Below are 22,714 nucleotides of genomic sequence, written 5' to 3' on the forward strand. Positions count from 1 at the left end.
CTGGGTGCTGGCACACTAAGGAAAACAATGTAAAGGAAGAACAATGCAAGCTCACACACAGATACACACACGCGCACGCAAATTCGCGATACAGATTTTAACCGAGCATAACATGTGTACACAAAGCGATTACAAAGCAAAAGGGGAGAAACAGGAAAAAGGATTACAGAATGACGGAACACACGACATATATGAGAGCTGTTGTTCAGTTATTGAAATTCCTCGGCAGCTCCTTTCAGGAAAATATTAAAATTAGGCATGGAGATATCCAGGCACTCTGAATAGGCGTTACATGTCGCCTTGACTCTAGATAGAGAGTTACGAAAATCTGAAAATCTGAAGTGAAATCTGAAACGCTGTTTCTTTGTGCCTTACTGCGGAATGTAAAAGCGCACATTAGAAAGCAAGTGCGAGCAGCATATTTTTCCATGTATTAATTTGTGAAGAAAAAGAACATCCGATTTGTCGTGTCTACAGGTAAGGGTAAGTAATGTGAGCATCAACCACCAAATTGTAACAGTACTACCGCAGAAGCACAGCAAAGCAATAACCATAATCACGAACCTCTATAGCCCACCTAAAGAAAGGAGGGCCGATTTGGAGGCACTCATTCGGTATGTCAAGTGTCACTCCAACCTCCAGGATCGACTACTGCTTCTTGAGGACCTCAATGCCGCTCACAACGGCTGAAGTTACCGAACAGACACCTCCAAAGGCCGGGAGCTCAAGCGAGCGGCCGATCAGAACGTCGTACAAAGCGGCTGTCGGCCTACCAAAGGGAACCTCTACTGATCGCCTGATGGCCCTTGGGATTTAGAATAACTACGAGGAGCTGCGGGCAGCGGGGCTCATGTCTCAACGGGAGAGGCTTAGTTTAACTTCCTCTGACAGAACACTACTCCAATAATAATAATAATAATAATAATAATAATAATAATAATAATAATAATAATAATAATAATAATAATAATAATAATAATAATAATAATAATAATAATAATAATAATAATAAATGCAAAACTAAAGTACAGCAGAAGGTAGACGCAAGGGTAGTACGCGGCGCGTAGAGAAATTTGAGTAGGCTTTTTGTAACCTTTCGTTTTGTTGGAACGTATGCCTGACATCATAAATCACATTGCCATCCACGATAAGCCACATGGTGTCGGTAATAGATAGTGCAATAACTTCGTACCAGCTGTTGTTAGTGGACGCGTGACACTCAATTTTCAACGCTCTTATGTAAGCTAAAGCAATATCTCCACGGAGATTTTTTAGACTTTGTAAAACGAGATCCCGTATATTTGCACGTTGTGACATAGTTTGTTCGGTCAGTGTTACAAGAGACAAATGACGAGTGAAGATTGCGTCAACTCGATGCGTGAGCTTCCAAATGTTGTTCTTGCGCCGTTTAGTTACGTGCAGAACGTTCCTTCAAGTGTGAACGCGTTGATTTAAGTTTATTTATTCGACTTTACGTAGTGGTTCACTGTGCGGGAACGGGCCTTCACTAACCCATTTTATTCTCTCTTGCTCGGTTTATCCCTTCCATTGTTCTGTTTTCTCTATCTCAGTGTAGCGTAACAAACCACGTGTTGTTTTCGTTAACCTCAGTCACAGCTGTTCTTTCTCTTGCGCATCTGTCAACGTTTGAGAATATTAATGCAACTACTAAAACGTTTTCCACTTCCACTACTACTCAAGTCAATAAGAAATAGAAATACAGGACGTGTTTGGCACACCGTAGAAGCCTATTAACGAGATAGACAGAGAGAGCTAGATGAATAAAGAAAGAAAGGCAGAGTGTTTCACCAGAAATGTAATCTGGTCTGATACCTTACTCGGGAGGAAGAAAAGGGGGTCTGTCAAGAGCCGAAGGTAGACCAGTGTAAGAAGACGGGAGATCAGATCCCAATTCGGGAGCACACATCACAATTCGGGAGCACACATCACTGTCACACTCTATCTCGCGGGCCTGCACACCGAGGGAGGCGAGCCCGCGCTCTGGCTGCCGGTAGTGCCGATGTCCGTTGTGATCACTGCCCTAATATGTTTGGTGCAGCCACACAATCAGCTTACTACAAAAATTGACAGAACAAGTAAGCCGAATGATAACGAGGGTGTCTCAAAGAAGAAGCGGAATGAGAGAAGAAGACACAATCAAGCTGGTCAGAAGCCTAGTGGTCAGCAGAGTCACGTACTCGCTCCCGTACCACAACATGACCAAGCACGAAAAAGAACAGACGGAAACGCTACTAAGGAAAGCGTATAAGACGGCGCTACATCTGCCTAGAAACACGCCCAACGATAAACTGTTACAGATGGGCCTGAGCAACACCTTCGAAGAACTCGCGGAAGCGCAGCTCGTTGCACAGATCGCCAGGCTCCAGCAGACTGCCACCGGCCGCAAGCTCCTAAAAAGAATAGGGCATAACACAGACGGAATAGAGGATCGGGCTGCTAGCATCCCAGACAGCGTTCGCCAGACACTGCAGGTTAGCCCCCTACCGAGAAACATGGACCCGAATCTCCACGCCGCCAGAAGGCAGGCACGAGCAGATTTCGTGGAACGAAACCTAGCCGCACTAGAAAACACCGTATACACAGACGCGGCCGTATACCCATGGGACCGCAACACTAGAATGTTTAGAGTCGCGGCAGCAGTGGTAAACCACACGGGAGAACCAATTAGCTGCGAGACCCTGAGAAACTGCACTGTAACGGAGGGGGAGGAAGTCGCCGTAGCTCTAGCGGCGGCTGAAGGTTACCGCAGGAACAAATCTCTGATAATTCTAACGGACTCCAAAGCAACATGCAGGAACTACACACAAGGCAGAGTTAGTAAGGAAGCACTGAGAATCCTCCTCAAAACAGAGCCTCCTAACAAAAAGATAAAACATAGGATCTTCTGGATACCGGCACACACCGGTATAGAGGGCAACTCAAGGGTGGACCGCCTAGTTCGCGAACTCACGCACCGAGCAGGGCAGTCGGAAACCCTAGAGGCCCCCTTAACGGTGGAGCCGACGTATGCAGAAATACTTAACCATTACAGAGGAAGGAGACTTAAATACCCCCCACCCCACACATCGCTCACACAACATGAGGCAGTAAGCTGGCGAAGACTGCAAGCAGGTACGTTCTTCAACCTGCACACATTACACAAAATGTTCCCTACCCAGTACAGGGATACATGTCCGTGGTGCGGAACAACCCCCACGTTATATCACATCACGTGGGAATGCAAGCGTAATTTCGCATTCCATAAAGTAAATAACCCAAGTGCGGAACAATGGGAGGGTCTGCTCACCAGCAGCGAGCTCGCAGCCCAACGGGCAATTGTGCAGCACGCCTGCGAGGCAGCAAGACTCAGCGGTGCCCTGGAATAGGGGCGCCGACCTTGTGAAGCGGCCAGGACTCAAAACATGAAGACACCGGCCCACCGCCAATCTCTCTGAGATATAGAGAATTAAAGTTTTTCCATTCCATTGGTACTGACAGTGGCCGTCTGTCCAGTATCTCTAGCGCGGTACATAGGGTGTAATCTAAACGCGTGTATGTCGAAGCCTTGGGCGGAATGGGCGGATTAGTCGGCGCCATCATTTCCACCGGAACCACGATGGGCCCGTATGCCCATCGGCAAAGTACATTACGTGCCTCTTGTGTATACCGTTGGACGGTGGCGCCGCCTGGTCTTCGATACAGGCTGTTAACGAGATCGGCAGCGCATGATCCGACGACGAAGCGCACACGTGGCTCCTGAAGAATGAATTGGAGTGCCACTTGGAGCGCAGGCGGCTTATCAGATTACATTTTACCGTTACTAGGCCACGAAAAAAAAAAAAAGGAAGATCCGGGCAGCCGGAAATTGTGCGGGAGCTCTCCGACAAGGCACATAGAGTAATGAAAGAAAGGTTAAAGACGAATTTAGTTGGGATCTTGTCTAACACGTATACCACTAAGAACTTGTCTGCGATATGGGATACACAGGTCTAATACTCAAAGCTTTTGATTGCCGGAAATAGATCACTGCATGGGCGTATTTTTTATGGTGCTTCCGGTCTTGACAGGCCGGAAGAAATTAATACCGGTCGGGAATTATTTTGCCATTGGAGGTTGCACCCTCGCTAAACACTACACTGGCTATCACAATCAGCCGTCGCCTGCTCGTATGAGCGGCTACAATGTGCGTACATATATCTACTCGTACGGGCTGTTGTTCTTTTCAATCGTGCGCTTGTTCTATAAAATGATGCGCATTGAATGATAGTGCTACTGTGCACCTTAATATTCAGTTTTCATCGCACCTTACACTTTTTGAGACGAAAAGTAAATTTCTCAGTGACAAGGACTTTTTGTTTGCTATCCCAAGTTCTCAGGCCAGTCCTTCCTATGAATTCATTCTCAGCAGTTCTCATGAAGGCAGTCTAACTTTTCTGTTTATTCATTTGTGAAAATGAAGAGACACAGACTTCGTCAAGGCGCTCAAGATCGAACAAGTAAAACTCTTGCTTGGGCTAGTTGGTTCATGCTTGAAGTAGGTAAAGGCAAGGCGCAGAAGACCAGGACTTAGGAAGAAGTACACATACGACAAGACGGGCCCGTCTTGTCGTTTGTGTTCTTCTTCCTAAGTCCTGGTCTTCTACGCCTTGCCTTTACCTGCTTCAATCGAACGAAAATCGATTTCGGTACTCTCGCGGCCCGTAAATTTATGCACGGGCGAAAGTTTAGCTTGACGGCCCAGACGGCGCCACCGAGCCCTGTCTACTTGAAGCGACTGCATTTGACCAAAGCTGCTGAACCAGCTGTGTGAAAACCCTCAATCTTGTCGGCTCCGATGCGAAGCTACGAATATCCATAGTTTCCCGATGCACTCTGCTTGTCTAAAGGTTCCTATTCAATCTTGTCCTCACGTTATTTTTTTTCGCATTGTAACTAAAGATAGCGGTCAGACCTGTTACGCCAACCAAATATGACTAGGGTTATTGATATGCACAGGATGCTGCAATGGAGCAAACGCTTGATATCTTTTATTAACTTTTCTTGGAAGGAACATGGAAGAAGAAGAAGTGAAGGCCAACGGCTACGCGGGTGTTGGCTTGCGTATTTCCTTCCTTGGCCAAAACATCGGAGTGAATATGTGCCACTACTTGCAGAGCTCTAAATCAACATCTTCCTTTAGCATGCCATGCACTGAGACGGTGAACAGCGCTCTCGCCTTTATTGGTAATTAAACAAATAGCCCAAATAAGTTTTGCAGAAATGATTTTATACTTGTTGTAGGTGTGCACTCGTAATCGCATATGCTATGGCAATGTGAGTCAATTTGCGCATCAATTGAGGTGCGAGCGGTTTCGAGGGATTCGTTCACACTGGATTGCCATTTTCTCCCACTCCCACGAAACCACGCGACAAAGGAGCTCTGAAATCGTTTGGCGTTTCATATCTGTAGGAGAGCTGTTTAATTCGCGCACGCTATAGGTTCATGCAGATGTCCTTCTCTGTGTCACGACAAGGTTTACCAAGAAACCGTGGTTGTGGAGCTATTGGTTCGATAGGTTTTCCGATAAAGCTTGGTTGCAAGTTAGCGCTTGTGGTGCGAGTTCGTCCTTTTATGCTTTCGTAAGCAGCCTTCAGCTTCAAACCTTGCTCAGCACGAATGTATCCAATAGAGAAGGCGGTCAGCCAGCCTAAAGGGGGGGGGGGATAGGGGGAGGAACGTATTGTAAAAAAAAATGTTTAAGAAACGTTGTTCTCTTTAACTTCACATATTTATCACGTCTACTGCGCGTGGCAAAAATACTTGTACAATGAAAAAGGTACATGTTTGAGCTAGTTGGATACACTATTAAAAGGGTTAAACTAGTGGGAAACGCATTAGTCGGAAAGAAAGAAATGGATAACACTCTTGTTATCCATGTCTTTCTTTCCGTCTCGTAGGTTTCGAGCTAGTTAAAATTTTTGTTTAATATATTATGGGATTACATGGGTGCCAAGTTATTGTATCTTTCCTTTATGAATCACCCGTTGCTTCTTCATGCGCTTCACTTCACGGTTATACTCCTGGGTCCTTTTCTTTACTTTATTGTTGTTATCGTTACTGTAGGGGCCATCGCGCTTGGCCTCACCCGCGGCTTGTCTTTCTAAGCCGCGTTGAAAAACCATCCAGCGTCGCGTCGTTGCTCAGCTACGTGCCCAAAATATTTGTCTTCCACACTGGAATGTGACGCCCGTGGCCTCGACCACACCAGTGATGCGATTACTTTTCCTGTCACTTTAAGCGTCGAAGAGTGTTTCTGGTCCCCATGCTTGTAACCCTATAAAAGGTTGTTTTTGTGTCACCTGTGTATGGGACTTGTGTTTTTATCTACAAACGCGTTCGATTAGCTATACCTTTATTAGTCTTCGTTTCCTTTCCGGTGATTGTGGAACTTGTTCACCAACGAATATAGACGTCGCAGAACGCATGGTGAATGTTTCCCGAATTTGCTGCTTTGCTTCCGTGACAATGTCTGTAGTGTCTGAAGAGTCTCCTCAATTTGTTGGTGGGAAACCAAAGCGAAATAGCAGCGGAGGTCCTGATTAAAATAGTTTGTTGCTTAAACTCTTTTTCTGAACGTCGCCTTAGTTTTCTAGGTAAAATACTTAAGCCGACGAAGCGTAAAGTTTAGTTCTTCAGTGCTGGAAAATTGAGTAAGTTAGTACAATGGGGAATAAGATTAGGAGAAGGACTTAGGCTACTGCCTAGTTACTGCGAAATTCTATTCGTGTGGAGCTCAGCAAGGATTAAATAAAATAGATGAAGATTGTTACTAAGTCGCTGACTTAAAGGAAGAAAAATGTGCTCCACTTTCTAAGCACATGCTGCTTTCATTGGTCCAGACTCCTTGCTCAGCCAAGACCGGGGAAACGGCTGACGAGTTAAGGCACTTTCACGGATAAAATGAAAACGAAGAAGGTATTGCGAGAGCACCTACTATGCTTTTCCATGAATGCTGCGCAGCTTTCACTTAGTAAAACATTAATCAATTCAAGGCTGAAGCCTCGCTTTTAATGAAGATAGCGCAGTACTAACATGACAGTACTCTCTCATGCGTACGTGACGAAACAAAAACATGCAATGTTAATTCTCTATGAACGAAGACCGTTAAATCGAAGCTTTCTTTGCCTACTTTCTCAGGTTTGGCGTGATTACCTGGCTGCTGGATGCTGTGTCGTCGGTTGCGATCTAGGCGGATATATTTGTGGATACATATATTTCCAAATGTTATATCTGCGCCGAACGAGAGCACCATCGAAAGAGCTGATGTGAGCCGTGTACGTTGACCAAGAACGCGCACATATGTTCGGCATGAGAAAAAATAAAAAAACTTCCTACATAAAACCTAAACTTCGGCTCACAGGCATCTCTAAAGCGTACCGATTTGTTTATGGAAGGGTGAATTATGTTTTCACGCATTGTATTCCTTACTTTATTTTCTTTGAGTTAGCCACTAGGCATGCGCTATCGGGGGTGTGCCCGTTCTTGGCCACTCCTACAGCATGAGCATTTCCTACGGCGACACAGGACGTATAGAAATCCTAAATGTTCCTTGATAAGTGTGCTTCTCCGTGCATGCACCTGTCATCACCATTCTCCACTCAGGAAACAGAGAGAGAGAGACAAACGGGGTGAAAAAGGCAAGAAGGCTGGAAGAGATTCTAGCCTGCTACCCTGTACTGAGGGAAGGGAAAGAGAAATCAATGAAAGATGGAAGGAAAAAGGGACCGAGAGCTAAAACAACTGCACGAAAAACAAAACAAATAAATAGTGGACGTGGGCAACGTCCATGAGATCTATAATCTCTCTAATAGGCCACTCGAACGCAATAACTTGCCTCAGCAAAGATCATCTATCACTTTCATCTTTGCGTCATCACTGCGTATACGTCTTTTTTTTTTCTTTAGATGGGGGGGGGGGGGGGCAACAGGGAGGACTTGCCGCGAGGGATCAAGAATTAAAGAAGCCTTAAATAAAAGCTTCGAACTCGGCGTCGTGCAAGAACTGCAACAGTGTCTTCCCAAACTTGTTGTCTGTCTCTCAACGGTCGTAATTTTTAGGTAGACCTGGCTTTAGTCCAGCCTTTTCTAAATTCTGATATCTGATCGCCCGTGTTCCAGGTCACATCCAAAGCAGGCGCCGAGCATCCGACGTCGTCACAGGTGACGAATACCTGGCGCTTGTTTTATGGACCCTCAAGCATCTGTGACCAATGCTGTGATGACATCACACTCTGTGGAGTTATGCGGAGTTTGCGTGATGTTAAAGTTGTGACCTTGGAAATGGATAAAACTAAACATTTCGTGAGATTACACGTTGCGTGGCATAAATAAATGCAAATGACATCATACGCATCGCCTCGTAAATGAACTGCTTAAGTAAAACTTCGCTTCACGTATATTCCAACCCGTACGTTGGATCTGCATTTTTTTATCGTCTTGGAGTTTCGTTTGTTCCATCAGTCCAAAATGTTATTGACTTTTTAGCTTAATTACAGGCCAAGGATATTATACGAATACTGGACCTCAGTGCACGTGACATGGGCTCTGTCTTTCTTGCATAGCCCCTTTAGAGGCCTTCTTTTTCTTGCTTTTTCCGAATCTCCGTATTCTGTAAAAACTTATGTTACATACTTTTGCTTGTCTGCGCTTGTTAAACCCTGTGATACCCAAGTGCACTCGTATATCAAGGAAAATTAGAACTTGTTCACCTTCAGTTCTCGCCAAGGAAAGTATATTTGTAGAAAAGTATTGAAATGGCACCACAGTAAAATGTTGTTGTATTTGCTTCTGTCATGCCCACTGTTTTTTTTATGAATTATTATCGCTTGCGGGCCTTAGGCGAGGTAGGCATATGACTGCGTACGGAATCCCTCGAACTGCGCTCAGACTTCTACGCAAATAAATGCAACTAGTGGTAGCCGGCTATGAACACGTTTACAGTTGCCAACAAGTTTTTCGGTCAAGGACTAGTGCCATCTTATAGTGGCTTGCGGGAATAAACCAGCGCGCTAGTATATACTGAGTGTCCTATTATAACGTTAATAGATTTTTTTAGAAATCTCTGGTGGCATTCAGTACAGATCTACGCATTGAGCTGGAATGCTTGGAGAAGTGTACATTACTTCCCCATGAAATCAATATCTTTAATTGACTCATTAACAAATTTCACTAACTTTTCAACTAATGACGTTAGCGCACATATTGAAATACATGAATTGAAGCCAGCGATTTCACTAGGCACATCCACATGAAATGAATTCGGAAACTAGCAACGTTTTCGAGGTAAACGCATTAAAAATGCCTTAAAATGCATTGTTTGTCCACTTACCTTTTTAACAAGACACATTTTTATGCACTGGAGCTCGAAAGTTACTAGAACACCGATGTATTTCATTGCAAACATTGGGGACGCATATCGCGAAGCTCGTGTTATCCTCAGAATAGGTTCCAAGGGAAAATGACATTAAAGGTCACCGGCTGAATTTCAAAAATTGCAATATATATCTATTCGAAATAAACATCCTGGAAATCACATTTACTTGGTCTGATTAGAGAGGGGAAAAAACTTGAGGTTTGAAGCTTTTTAGACATTGATAGCGTACTTTGACCTAGTGAGGGACACATCAAAAAGAAGAAAATTAAGTGACGTTGATACCGATAAAGCTCGACAACAGTGCAGCCAAAACTGATTTGTTGTGTGATTCGGATGGTGCGTGGTAACGGTGGTCGATTGACATTATTTACAGCAAACATGCAATATAAATGTTTTAGCTTCACCTCTATAATGTCGTACTGCTGCACCGATTCTTACAAATAAGCTCCACAGGGTAGTTGATTAGTATACAGGTAATTCATTAGTTAATCACGAATTCCAACAAGCTCTCCGTTTTCAAATCCCGTTAACTAAGGTTAAGTTCACTGCATATGAGAAAAAAACGCCACTTGCGAATAAATTAAAAAAAAAATATGTCAGCAACTAAGCGCAGAATACATTCACGCTCCATCTAGTTAACCATCCGTACACATGGTGAAATATTATGCTAAGCTTTACGGCATTAACAAACACACTGAAAGCAGGACCAGTATTCGCTTCAGCTCTTTAGTACATTCCGATGGTAACAACGAATACGGTTTCCCGTCCAAAAAGTGTGTCATGGATACATACCAGGGACAGCACAGTGGTTGGGTCCCGATATTTCTACCATGTACGATTATGTAGGCGTTTCACAGCGTGTTTACAGGAGGTATTCAGAGGTCTGGATTGGGAAGAAATGGGGATAAAAGTTAATGGAGAATACCTTAGTAACTTGCGATTCGCTGATGATATTGCCTTGCTTAGTAACTCAGGGGACCAACTGCAATGCATGCTCACTGACCTCGAGAGGCAAAGCAGAAGAGTTGGTCTAAAAATTAATCTGCAGAAAACTAAAGTAATGTTTAACAGTTTCGGAAGAGAACAGCAATTTACAATAGGCAGTGAGGCACTGGAAGTCATAAGGGAATACATCTACTTAGGGCAGGTAGTGACTGCGGATCCGGATCATTAGACGGAAATAATCAGAAGAATAAGAATGGGCTGGGGTGCGTTTGGCAGGCATTCTCAGATCATGAACAGCAGGTTGCCATTATCCCTCAAGAGAAAAGTGTATAATAGCTGTGTCTTACCAGTACTCACCTATGGAGCAGAAACCTGGAGGCTTACGAAAAGGGTTCTACTCAAATTGAGGACGACACAACGAGCTACGGAAAGAAGAATGATAGGTGTAACGTTAAGGGATAAGAAAAGAGCAGATTGGGTGAGGGAACAAACGCGAGTTAATGAGATCTTAGTTGAAATCAAGAAAAAGAAATGGGCATGAGCAGGATATGTAATGAGGAGGGAAGATAACCGATGGTCATTAAGGGTTACGGACTGGATTCCAAGGGAAGGGAAGCGTAGCAGGGGGCGACAGAAAGTTAGGTGGGCGGATGAGATTAAGAAGTTTGCAGGGACGGCATGGCCACAATTAGTACATGACCGGGGTTGTTGGAGAAATATGGGAGAGGCCTTTGCCCTGCAGTGGGCGTGACCTGGCTGATGATGATGATGCTGATGATTCTGATGATGATAACTACCAGCGGAACGGCGTAATTAATAGAACATATATTTCGCTTTGCCATCTACCGAAATGCAGCTGCTGTGGCATAGATAGAACACGTTAGCTCATGCTCCACACGAAAGGCTTTAGCTACTGAGCGACAACAGCAGGCTTGCGCACAGGAAAAAATTCAGCCTTGTTACATTGGTGCATGCAGCCTTGTTGAATGCAGCCTTGCAGTAGCATTCAGTATTCCTGCTTATTAAGATCGCCATTGGATGGTTTACAGTCTTGAAAACAAGAACGAGACCTCCTTCAATGCAGTGCTACAGCAACAGTTATTGTCTTATTTTTTCTTACTGCCCCCGCCCCCCCCCCCTTTTTTTGTTGTGGCTTCATTCATTTGTTCGGCGCTTTTCGCTGCGATGGTGCAGTGCTACATGCCTGTAAGTAGTGATGGGCGCTAAATAAGTTATTAATGTCGGACAAGGACTGCATGTCGTGTGCTACCGTGCTTGCAGCTATGAATATGTAGCAATTTCCTAGCGGTTCCACTATACTTTCTTTTTTTCTCTATCGGCAAATGAACAGCCTTTTTCCCTTGAACATTTGTTATAGGCATCACTGTGTAGTTGCGTGCCTTGTATTTTTTTTCTCTCCCTCACCATATTTTGATGTTTGCGCAAATGGTTTTGTTCTGGGTTAGCGCAAGGTCACTTGTACTGCATAAAATTTGTTCTACTTGTGCTTTTCATTGTTTATGCAGTATGTTATTGTATGTGTACGTTTTTATCAAGTATTTTTCCTTGTATAAAGTGACCAAGCTACGCTGATTTTGTGTAACACCCAGTTTAAATCTATATGTATCTTCAGCGTTTAGGACGTGTCGTTGTATTGCTGTTACTGGTTTCTTTTTGTTTGTTTTCCCGTTTTTCCGCTTGTGTTCTTTTTATTGTAGCATGCATTATCTGTTTAAATGCGTATACTGTATATATCACTAATTCATTGTAACACCCCTATGTAATGCCCGCATGGGCCTTTAGGGTACTTGAATAAAAAAACAGTGCCGTAAATTTTAGCTCATAATTCGAGCACAGATGAAGACAATGAAGACAGAAACTGCTCTAGCAGGCGAGAAGGGTCTGTTTCCAACCTCTCCCGTAACACGCCACTTATCGATGTACAGTCAATCACAAAAGTTTACAGACCACGGGATCTAAGAAAACGTTCCATTTCCGAACAGCCACTAACAGTAGTCCGTGAAACCGAACATGAGGATGTTGTTCACATATGCTGGTAGAGGCTGTAATGGCGAATGCTACGCTCCGTTGTGCGGTTGCGCAGATATCCAGCTTTTTCTCAGATGTTGTGTTACGTAAAGGTTTGTGGCCGACTGCACATACAGTGGCATTAGGAGAAAAGCAAACACCACCGCTTTATTTTCTATTTATATTTGCAGCGCGTACCTTTAAACTTGCTCTAGGCTTAAAAGTTTGCACAGAAAAGCGCTCATGGTTAAAGAGTGAAATCTTCTGATCTGTCCGAACCACATTCACACGAGCGCCGGTACACACAATGCCGCTGTTAGTTAGCGCCACCGTGTAGAAAGGGCCCCGGTTCCATCACTCCACAGTTATTCCTTCCGCACTTATCCTTCTTTCTTCATTTGCCCTGCGCTTAGCAGATACCTCCCTGCACCTCCACCCCTTCTCCCTTCTTTCGCGCGAACGCACATACTTCTCCCTAATGAGTCCGAGCTGGCGAGTACTGGAGCGGTGCTTAATATAAATCAGTTCTTGCGAAAGCACTGAGGCTACGGTAATGGAGTGCGTCTGCTAACGATCCTTCGTGGCTCTCCTTGTCGGATATTTCTCCCATTACTGGCCACCGCGGCTCGTATAGAGCCGAAGGATACCTACGAAGACCCCTTCTCGCTGAATTAGCCTTGCGCCTGCGTGAAAGTGCGCATTTGTTTGCCTGCGTTATAATGCGTGCGTGCAAATATGCGCACGGTGTGGTGGGAAGAGGATCGAGCCGATTTTCTGCACTATGAGATAACTGAGTGATAATGAATCTTGTGAAGGACAGCCTCATGTATAAAACCTGCAAAGGAGTACTTCTTTGGCGTTTTTAGGCATAAGGATGTTCTTTCATTTGACCAGGACCACCTATTTTTTGTGTATACTCGCTTCGTTCAAATAAGACACTTCTGCCGTTCGCTTCATGTCACTCAAAGCTGGTCAAAACGGGTATTGCGGTGTCATGCTTGGGCGACCTCTTGCCAAGTCATGTCTCCATATGGTCCCAGCTAGTTTCTCCTCACAGATTAAACGTCTCCGTAATGCAGGTTTCCCGCAGACCCTACTCCGGGCCATATCTGAGTCGCTGTTGAAGGCCATATGCCTTCAACATATGACCCTGCGGTTGAGTTAGGAAAAAAGAGAGAGAGGCGAAAGTTTGAGGCGATGCGATATGTCCATAAAGTTTCTCACGGGATGAAGAGGGTTGCCGGAAAACTCGGTGTTGATATGATTTTTTCAGCGCCCTGGAAGTTGTTTCGTTTATGCGCCCTTTCCAACGTTGATAAACTCAAGAGTAATAGATGTGGCACAAAACACAAACGCACGTATGTACCATGCAGAACATAAGTGGTTTACCAGTTTCTGCTGACCTGTGAAATATTCTATGTGGGGCAAAACAAGATGTACCAACAATCATTTAATGGATCACTCATTAAAGTTGGCAGCGGAAAGCGCCTGCCAGTTCATCATACGTCATGCGTTAAGAAGTGCAAGCCAATTTTCGACAAAATGGAGGTGTTAGGGCGTAAAGGACCAAAGGGCACGTGCAATCTTGTAAGCTTCTTTGATAGCAAGACGTGGCCCAGATAGGTGCGTCACGAACGGTCAGTAAATCTTTTCAAGGAAGTTCTTTATTTTTTTTTGGGCAGATAGCGGCTCGGCGAGGGAATGTTCCATGGTCACGTGGTTGTGATCTGGCTCGTGAATGCGCATGGTTCGAAGAGGCAGCATTGTGTGATTTTCATAAACCTAAGTCTGTTCCATAAACCGTAAGTCTGGGTTCGTCATGTCTTCTTCTATACTCGGTGTCTCGTGCCTAGCGCAGTATCAGTTCACCAAAAGAGGTTCTCTGTTCCGACAAGGTGCAAAATGGCTACCCAATGAAATCTGCGAAGCACGAACTGAAATATATGAAGAATCTAACGAGGAGGAGCCGCATCGGCTCCACATATTGGTTTCCAAAGAAAAATCTTGTTCGAAAGAACAGTTGGCATTTCTGAAACTGTCATATTTCCGCCCAAACTTCAATAATAGATTGAGCTGACACAGGTCTTTTTCTTTTATTAAATGAAAGCGAACATATTTATGTAGAAAGATTCGCTAGAGAAGAAAGTGGCACAACAGTGTAGTTTGCCGTAACCTGGACGACGGGGATCTCAAAATGCGGCCAAAATTATTTAGTCGAAACTTATTTAGGGTGATTTTATTATTGGACGGTTATGCTTTTCTATTTATCGTATAATCAGTGTCCACCTACTCAAATAATGCAACTATAGAATTAGAATTCTACTGAAGGCAATTATCGAAAATCTTTGTGAGCGAAAAAAATTGAACTCCAAACATAGTATATTGCAATGCTAAATTCCTAGACCTCATATGCATCTTTCATTTACCCTGTTCTCGTTCGCTTTACTTTTGTTAATCTGACTGCTCAATAGTGAAATTCTATTGATATATTTATTTTTATTATTTAGTTTAAAACTTTACACTTGCTTGATCCTTTGCCTCTCCGTAGAAGTGGAGCATGCCTTGCTATGCGTCCAGAAACAGAGTTCCTATACCACGCTGCCGCTTTTAATGACGACTTTTGAACTAAGGTCACTGACGTGACAGAGTAAGTTCTTCAATTTGATTTAATATGAGTTACGGCCTTCAAGGTTGAAGCATAATGGAAGGAAATGCCGAGAGCACAACAACACACGCTTGTGTTTTGTTACCTACACAATGCGAAGGACGTTGAGGAATGAGAAGAGATATATAGGGTACCGAGAACACTGGCAACGCATTCATCCGTAGGTGCCCATTGAGGCTACAGTCAGTCACTGAGTTCTGTCGACTCCATGAACTTGCGACGCATGAGGATATGCTCATGAAACGGTTCACGGCCAGATAACCTCCCTGTTGTGGGTAACGACATTGAATACAGGTGATAAACGAGGTGCAGAGTAAGAGGCACTCGTCGTCATTGCGGGGCCAGATACACACAAGCTATTAGATAGTCGCCTCACGCTCACTCATATAGCATGATTGGTTTTAAAGTCACGGTTAAACACTAGGGCTATGAAAACATGGTTGTGTATAGGGTGGCGTGTCAATTTTTACACTTTTAGGTTTTTCAACATAAGCACAAGGCACGGTGCACCGTCCCATTGGTGTGCCCCATTCCTATGTCATAGAATGAGGATCCCACGGCTGAGAGTCAAACCTGCGACCTTGCGCTAAGTCACAGCAGTGGTTCCTATAGTCACTAGGATAATATAATCGCTATGCCTATAACCGTTGAGAACGTTATAGCCATTGAATGCTATAGGCACTGACGTCGGTCACCATTTTCTGTTACAACTGAATGCCTCCAAAGTGGGTGAAGTCCACATACACACCCCGCTAATTAAAACACATGCACACAAGTAGTAGAGTCACCTTGATTTATTTTGCACCCTCCACCTCACACAAATAAAAACAATCTTTCTTGTCCTTTTTCAGGCGGCAGTCGCTACAGCCAGGACCTCTCCCTCACAATGACTATACCATAAAGCCCAAGGATACCTGGATTTGTTGAGTATGACAAGAGATGCGATAGATCCCTGTGGCTTGAACATTTAACTCGCACGCAGCAAGAGTGCTGCCGAACAAAAGTGGAAGAACAGCTGAAAATACGCTGGTGTGAATTTTTTGGTGACATTCAAACAAAATTTAATTACTTCCATCACACGATCAAGAAACCGAAAGTTCCGATCGACTCAAGGTGCGCGGCCTTGGCCTGTTGCCTGGACAGCCTCAAGGGCGATGGGTAAAGAAGCAAACGCTGGCTCGAGAACGGCGTCAGTTCAAGCATGCCCTCTGACCTCGTGTTTTTCTCCAGCGCGGAGAACGAGACGATGTCGCTGGGAGCCGTCTCCGTCGAAGACGTCGTGCTCGGTCCGCGATACGCCAGTACGCTTCGAATCAGCCTCATCGGCGTCATGCTCGTCCTGTCGCTCGTGGGCAACCTCTTGGTCTGCTACAGGCTCCTGACGTCACGTCGCCACCGGCTGCTCAAGGCGCAGGTGCTCTTCCTGAATCTTGCCCTGGCCGACCTACTCGTCACGCTGATCACCATGAACTCGCAGCTATTGTGGGAAATTATGGGCCGCGTGTGGATCGCCGGTGACGCCCCCTGCCGTGTGTTCAAGGTACTGCAGACGTACGCGCTCGTCTCGTCCACGTACATGTTGGTGGGCATCGCTGTGGACCGCCATTTTGCCATCTGCAACCCTCTGGCTCCGGCGCCCAAGCCGCGCTCGGTGGCGGCGGCCTGCTGGCTGCTGTCTCTCGTTCCGTCCGTCCCTAACCTGTTCGTGTTTCGGCTCGTCGTGGTCCGGGACAAGTACTACTGTGCCTCGTTCTTCTACATCTACCACGACTCGGCTGCGGCCCGACAAGCCTACATGGCGTTTGTCTTCGCGTTCGTGTTCATCCTACCATTAGTGGCGCTTGTGGCTCTCTACACGAGCATCCTGCTGCGCATGTGGAAGATCGACTCAGCTTCGTCCTCTCCGCGGCCGCCCGAGGCACTGGTCGGCGGTGCGTTTGACGGCAGCTGCTGCGTTGTAGACGGCGCCAGAAGCACGATGCCGAAGGCACGCCTGCGGACGCTCAAGATGGCTGTGGTGATATTCGTAGCGTTTCTGGTGACGAACCTTCCGTACATGGTGCAGGAGATGCTGCTGGCGTTCGCGGAAAATGTTCAGCTCGGGCCAAACTTGGTCGCGGTATTCGGCGTGATATCGGCGTTGAACAGCGCCGTCAACCCTTACGTCTATCTGGCCTTCAACGGCGGTGCGGGAGTCGCGTGGTGCGACGCTCACGTGTGCGGTCTTTGGCGCCGACTGACGTGCTCTTCGACCTCGAAGCGGACGGTCACGGTGACGTACCGTGGTCCGTGGTCGGCGGGGCAGTCTCGCCGTCGGCGGCGACCTCTGACGGCAAAGGCGCCACCACCTGCTCCGGAAATGTGCGAGAGTTGCGAGAGACAGCGGCAAATTGAGGAGAAACACTGAGCGAGGCATGTAGTGTTCGAACGCGGAATTCTCTCACCTAATTGCACCTTCCAAATTAGGAGTGTCGCTTCCCTTTAGGCGAAAAAGCAGCGCAATTAGCAATATGTACTTCGGTACGCTCGTTCTTAAGCGCCAAAACCAAAACTGCACTTACAGCTCACTATAGCTTGTTCGGTGAAAGAAAACTGCGGAATGCTTGATCAGTTCGGGGCTAAAATTGTATTCTTAGTGGCTGTAACTGAGCCAATCAATGTGTGCCCAAGAAGTAGAATCAGAAATATAATTACCAACACTAAGTATGACGTTCCATTCTCAGAAGCCTGGTAAAGTTTTGTTGATGGTGCAAACAGCTATACCTTGAACTCGGCATTAACAGAATGCTGCTCGGCAGAAGTCAACGTCACAAATCTTAAACAAACTAGAAACACGTACAGGCCTTCCGCTAGAGATTTATTGCAATCTGTACGTTGCTTCGAGGGCCGAAAGCGCCTTATGCATACAGTCAGTTGCAGCTAAGCCCTTGAGGCGAAGCCCTTGAGGCGAACCAGCTCCCAGTTTCGTCGTGCGTTAATGGAAAACGCCAAGCCTTCCATATTCAACACGCAGGTTGCTAAAAAAGGAAATCAATGGTAGCTGGTGCTCTGCTATGTGTAATAACCTGCGTCTTGTGAAATAACACTACCCCGACGTCGCAAAAACAACACTGCGCTTCTCAATTTCCTCTTGGCCACATACACACATACGCACACACACGCGCGCGTACACACACAAAAAAGAACTTTGGAAGTCGTTACCAGCCATCTTAGTACTGTAGTTATCTTGATCTATGGCTGCTATACCACGCTTTTACTCCTGATAACTGACTGGTCGAAGTCTGTAGAACGTGAGTGTACTTTGAAAGAGCACCGACGATAGGCCTGTTGTAAACTCGTGACGAAAACCTAGTGCCTGTCTGAAAGCCAGGGCCTTGATTGCCGAGGCACAAAACAGCAGTAAAGTCTAAACAGTATTGTACCACTGTACCTATTTTGATAGCCTGTTTATGAGCACGCCATAAAATGTAAATCACGGTGGAGTAGGACAAAAGTATGGCGCAGCTTGTATCCTAGGTGCATTAACAGCAGGATGAATTGTTGAGAACCTTTGTTTGGCACTCTTGGCCTCAGAGCCGCCAGAGCACCCTAATGTAGAACGTAGAATGTTGACTAGCTGTGCTGCATATATTCTTGTAAAAATCAATGTGTAATGACAGTTTGTATATAGAACAGACTAACTACAACACAGGCACACATCGTAGTTCACAGTTACGTTCACGGCGTTAATTCTCAGACCTGTAAAAAAATATTTTCATGCCTGTATAACTCTGTCTCCTCCAATTGTAACTAAGACTTAAAGAGCTAAGCTTCACTTAGGAGCCTAATAGAGAAAGAGAGAGAGAGACGTAAACGGCTGGGAAACAAAAATAAGAGTAACTAGAGCTGTTCGAATACTTCACGCTCTGAGCTCCGGTCGTTTAATTCTCCCTGGAATCGAACTACTCAATCCCTACGAATAATTGCTGCAGGCGCCATGTAATTTGAACATTTACCATGGCCATATCATATAGCACTATTTCTTTGAAAGATACCCATGCAATAAATGCACGAATAAGAACGTCCTTCGTACATGGGTCTTATGGCTAAAGCTCTTGCTAGAATGCACTTTGCGTGAAGGTAACATTTCCCGTTGCGTGTAGTTTCGTACTACGTTTGAGCGTATTGCTTCCTGTTTTGTTCAGAATGTAGTTTCCTAGAAACGGAACACTGGCGCCAGCTTGCTCGATAACGGTGAAGCCGTATCAATGCAGCTACGCGAACTTCGCACACACACAAAAACGAAGTATATAGTATATCTATAGTAAGTATTCTCTTTTACTTCAAATAAAATCAAATGAATTTTTCCTAAAAGCGGCTGTGGCTTCAATAAAGGAACTGAATCTTTTTTACATGACGCTACAGTGTAGGGCAGGGTACAAAAAAACTAAATTAAAACGTGGGCAAAATTAAATTGACAGACATCGATGTACATGGCTATGCAAGAAAAAAACGGAGTACAGATATATTCAACCTGACCATAGCAAGATCACAGTGAAAAAAAAAAGGAATGCATGAGCATCTTTAAAAAATGTATCTCTTTACCGTGATTTTCCCATGAAAGTTACAGCAATGAAGCGTTTGCGTCTACTGCCGCCATCACCATTTGGTAAACGGCCCTCATGGCAGACATCAACACCGACGTAAAGGTAATGTGAGATGACATCACCCCCAACCCTTCGTAAGCATTTTCTCGAAAATCCCTCTCATGGAGATGTCGCGCAGTTCAATCTATTAAGATCGATTACCTGATGACCCGGGTATTACTTGTCCGTAGGCTATAACAAAAATGACTAATTAGAATTTTAATTATGTACTTCAGGACGCATGTTCACCTTACGAAATCTAAACGGATAAGCATTAAAGTACTTGGAAGGAATTTTAAGACTTGCTCAACATTCGAGATATCCGTTCTCAACCTCCGCTAAAATATGTACTGTCGTTCGAGTAAGCGTCGTCTCGAACTAATTGATGTACGCTTTTCGAAACTCTTAACTAGAATGTCAATGTATGTCGTTGCACATTTCCGATCCATGCACGCGGAAAGTGGTGGTAGTCATGTAACTTCGGCTATGGAAACATGACATCACTACCGCTCGGTTTTGATTTCTCAATTGCAACATGTGTCCTAAGCAGATAATTATAAACATAATAAATCACTTTACTTAGCCAGCTGAATTTTACAGTTTCTTATGCAGGTAGTTTTTACCTCGTTTCGAAATGCATGTGTAGAGGCAGAACAAGTTTCTCTGTCTTTTAAGCGATCTTTTAAAAACATGGGTTTGATGTGAATGATGAAAAAAGAAATGAAACTTGTGGTACGTATACCAATGTATTCTGTTGTGCGTGTCAATATGAAGTGTCACTTGTTCTCATATGAAGACTTTAGCTTTGTGATCTTTTGCCCATGTTCGCACGGGAAAAATGATGCCTTGTTCATTATTTATTGTTACGCGATATTTGAGCGACACGTGCTCCTGTGTTTGGAAAAAATAAATTTATTTACTCATGCTTGCTGTCGCTAGAATATCGTGAGCCTCGAGCTTATATGCCTGGAAAGTGCGATTCCATTTTATTCCCATTCTAACGCCTACGCGCCAGGTCATTAAAAGTAAACGTTGAAATTTGTTGTCTGCTGTTGGGAGCCAAAGTCGCCTGCCGGGTTTTCCATGTCTGTTGTTAATATCAAATGGAAGCAAGATTAAAGCTGCTTCGATGAGAGATAACGTAGGCGCCGTACCAATGACTACCGAGTCAGAGCTCCATTGGTAAGGTGACTGCGCACCTCGGAATTCGGTAAGCAGCCTCGAACTTCTCCAAAAAAGTTAAATCTAACAACTCTGTGGTAAATGGCCATTTCTGTATATAAAAACTGTTGCGATTTTGCACGTGGTCAAAAACGAACGAGTAACCGTGTATCAAACAGATCATAATTGAGGTATACATCAACATAATAAAATAAAAGAAAGGACTTCTTCATACCATACCATACTAGAGTTAGGCACAGATACGAATCAGAGACACCGTAGGTGGCACAATATTGTGCGTAGTACATCTTGTACTATTTTGTTTGGTATCGTTTCGAGTAAACATTCAAGAACATGTGCGAGCGAATCTGATTTCCAGCAAAAAGAAAGCCCTCCTTCAATGTATATCCTCATCCACGTCGTCTTAGCTTGAGGGAGGTGCTCCCCGGTGGTAAACAAATGCAGAGGCACTGATTTTTCCTTCTCTTTCCTATTCCGCCTTTCACTTTTTATCCTTGCCTTCGCTTAAATCTTTTCATCTCGGTGCTGCTTTACGCCTCAGCTGCAAAGCTTGACATCAGGCAATTCTTAATATTTTCTGCTGTAGCATCGCCAGAATTAGGCCCGATATACGAGTCTCGTGTGGCACCTATCGGAGTCAACATTCGCAGGTGAGCGCAGAACAGTGTCTCCTCAAGCAAAAGAAGGAAATGTCACGTTCTATAGGTAGTGTTCCCCGGTGCTGAAATTGTTATAACAAAAAAGCTTGGCTGTAGAGAGAGAGAGAGAGAGAGAGAGAGCAAAGGGGAAAGGCAGGGAGGTTAACCAGAGAAAAAAAATCCGGTTGGCTACCCTACGCTGGGGAGAGAGGGGAGGGGGAGGTAAAGTGGAAACAAAGTAGAGATAAGGAAAAGAAGGAGCATAGACTTACAATCACAATCGGTCACTGTCACCGAACACTGTCATCGCACAGCACACTGACACTTGTAGCACTATAAACATCTGTTCAGACTACAGTCGCCTGTCCAGTTCTGTCGCCCTCAAGAACCGCAACAGTGCCCTCGTCGCCCTGCAGCCTCTTTCCCATCCTAGTTTTCACATTGTACGACTGGCTTCAAGTTATTTCCCCTCTGCGCTGGCTCATATAGGTAAGATATAGAGAGTGGCGTCGTCCTATCATAACGGCTAGAGGCGTGACCGCGCTCTCCAGGAGCAGTATTCTTCGCTTCGGTAGCATCAGCATAGCGGCTGAGAGGAAACAGTTCTGACCATTGCTCGTGGAACCGTAGTTTGAATCCACTCCGGGCACTGCATTTTTTAATGAATTTTTGTGTTAACATGCAACGCACTTCGAAACTTTATGTAAGCTGTGTAATATGCGAGACTTGCAAAACTTACGCCTAATTCCAGGGTTGGGTCGGAGTGAGGCAAATAACGCTTCACTTTCGAGGCATCAGCAGCGGGAGAATAGGTCCGCGCGAAACACGCAAGCTCCATATTAAATTGAAACCCGTTTGAACACCCTCCCTCCCTATTCCATCTTCCCGGATGTGCGGGTTAAAGTTGAGCCCTCGACGCTCAGATCAGCCGTTCCGAATGAACACAAATAGAAGCGAACAGCAGTGGGCCCGGATCGAAAAGTCTGATTCTTGTAGCTTACGTGCCACTACGCGTGCACGTCAGCAAACTGCTCGAACTCGGCCTCGCGCGCTGCGGGGTGAGACGCTCCTTTCGCGCACCGCACGGAGGCCGGATTTGCGGTCACTTTCAACTCCATGATTGCGCATATATATTTGAGCGGAAATCAAGGCTTAACTCAGTTTAACTGCGTCTTAACCGATTATGCGCACGTGCCACATGCTTGTGGATTTTTAAACC

The 22,714-nt window shown here is 45.0% G+C and overlaps 1 protein-coding gene across 2 annotated transcripts in view; it reads left to right on the forward strand.

Annotated features, from left to right (window-relative positions):
- The window catches only part of LOC135908924 (oxytocin receptor-like), a 79,384-nt gene extending 58,779 nt beyond the window's left edge, over nucleotides 1-20,605 (forward strand). For both annotated transcript variants that reach the window (XM_065440867.2, XM_065440810.2), the window contains exon 2: nucleotides 15,902-20,605. In XM_065440867.2, the coding sequence (XP_065296939.1) occupies nucleotides 16,252-17,457 (1,206 nt within the window). In that variant the 5' untranslated portion in view covers nucleotides 15,902-16,251 and the 3' untranslated portion in view covers nucleotides 17,458-20,605. The remainder of the gene's footprint in view (nucleotides 1-15,901) is intronic.
- The last annotated feature ends 2,109 nt before the right edge of the window (nucleotides 20,606-22,714 follow it).

This window comes from Dermacentor albipictus, chromosome 1 (assembly GCF_038994185.2).
Source record: "Dermacentor albipictus isolate Rhodes 1998 colony chromosome 1, USDA_Dalb.pri_finalv2, whole genome shotgun sequence".
In the NCBI taxonomy this organism is placed as follows: domain Eukaryota; kingdom Metazoa; phylum Arthropoda; class Arachnida; order Ixodida; family Ixodidae; genus Dermacentor; species Dermacentor albipictus.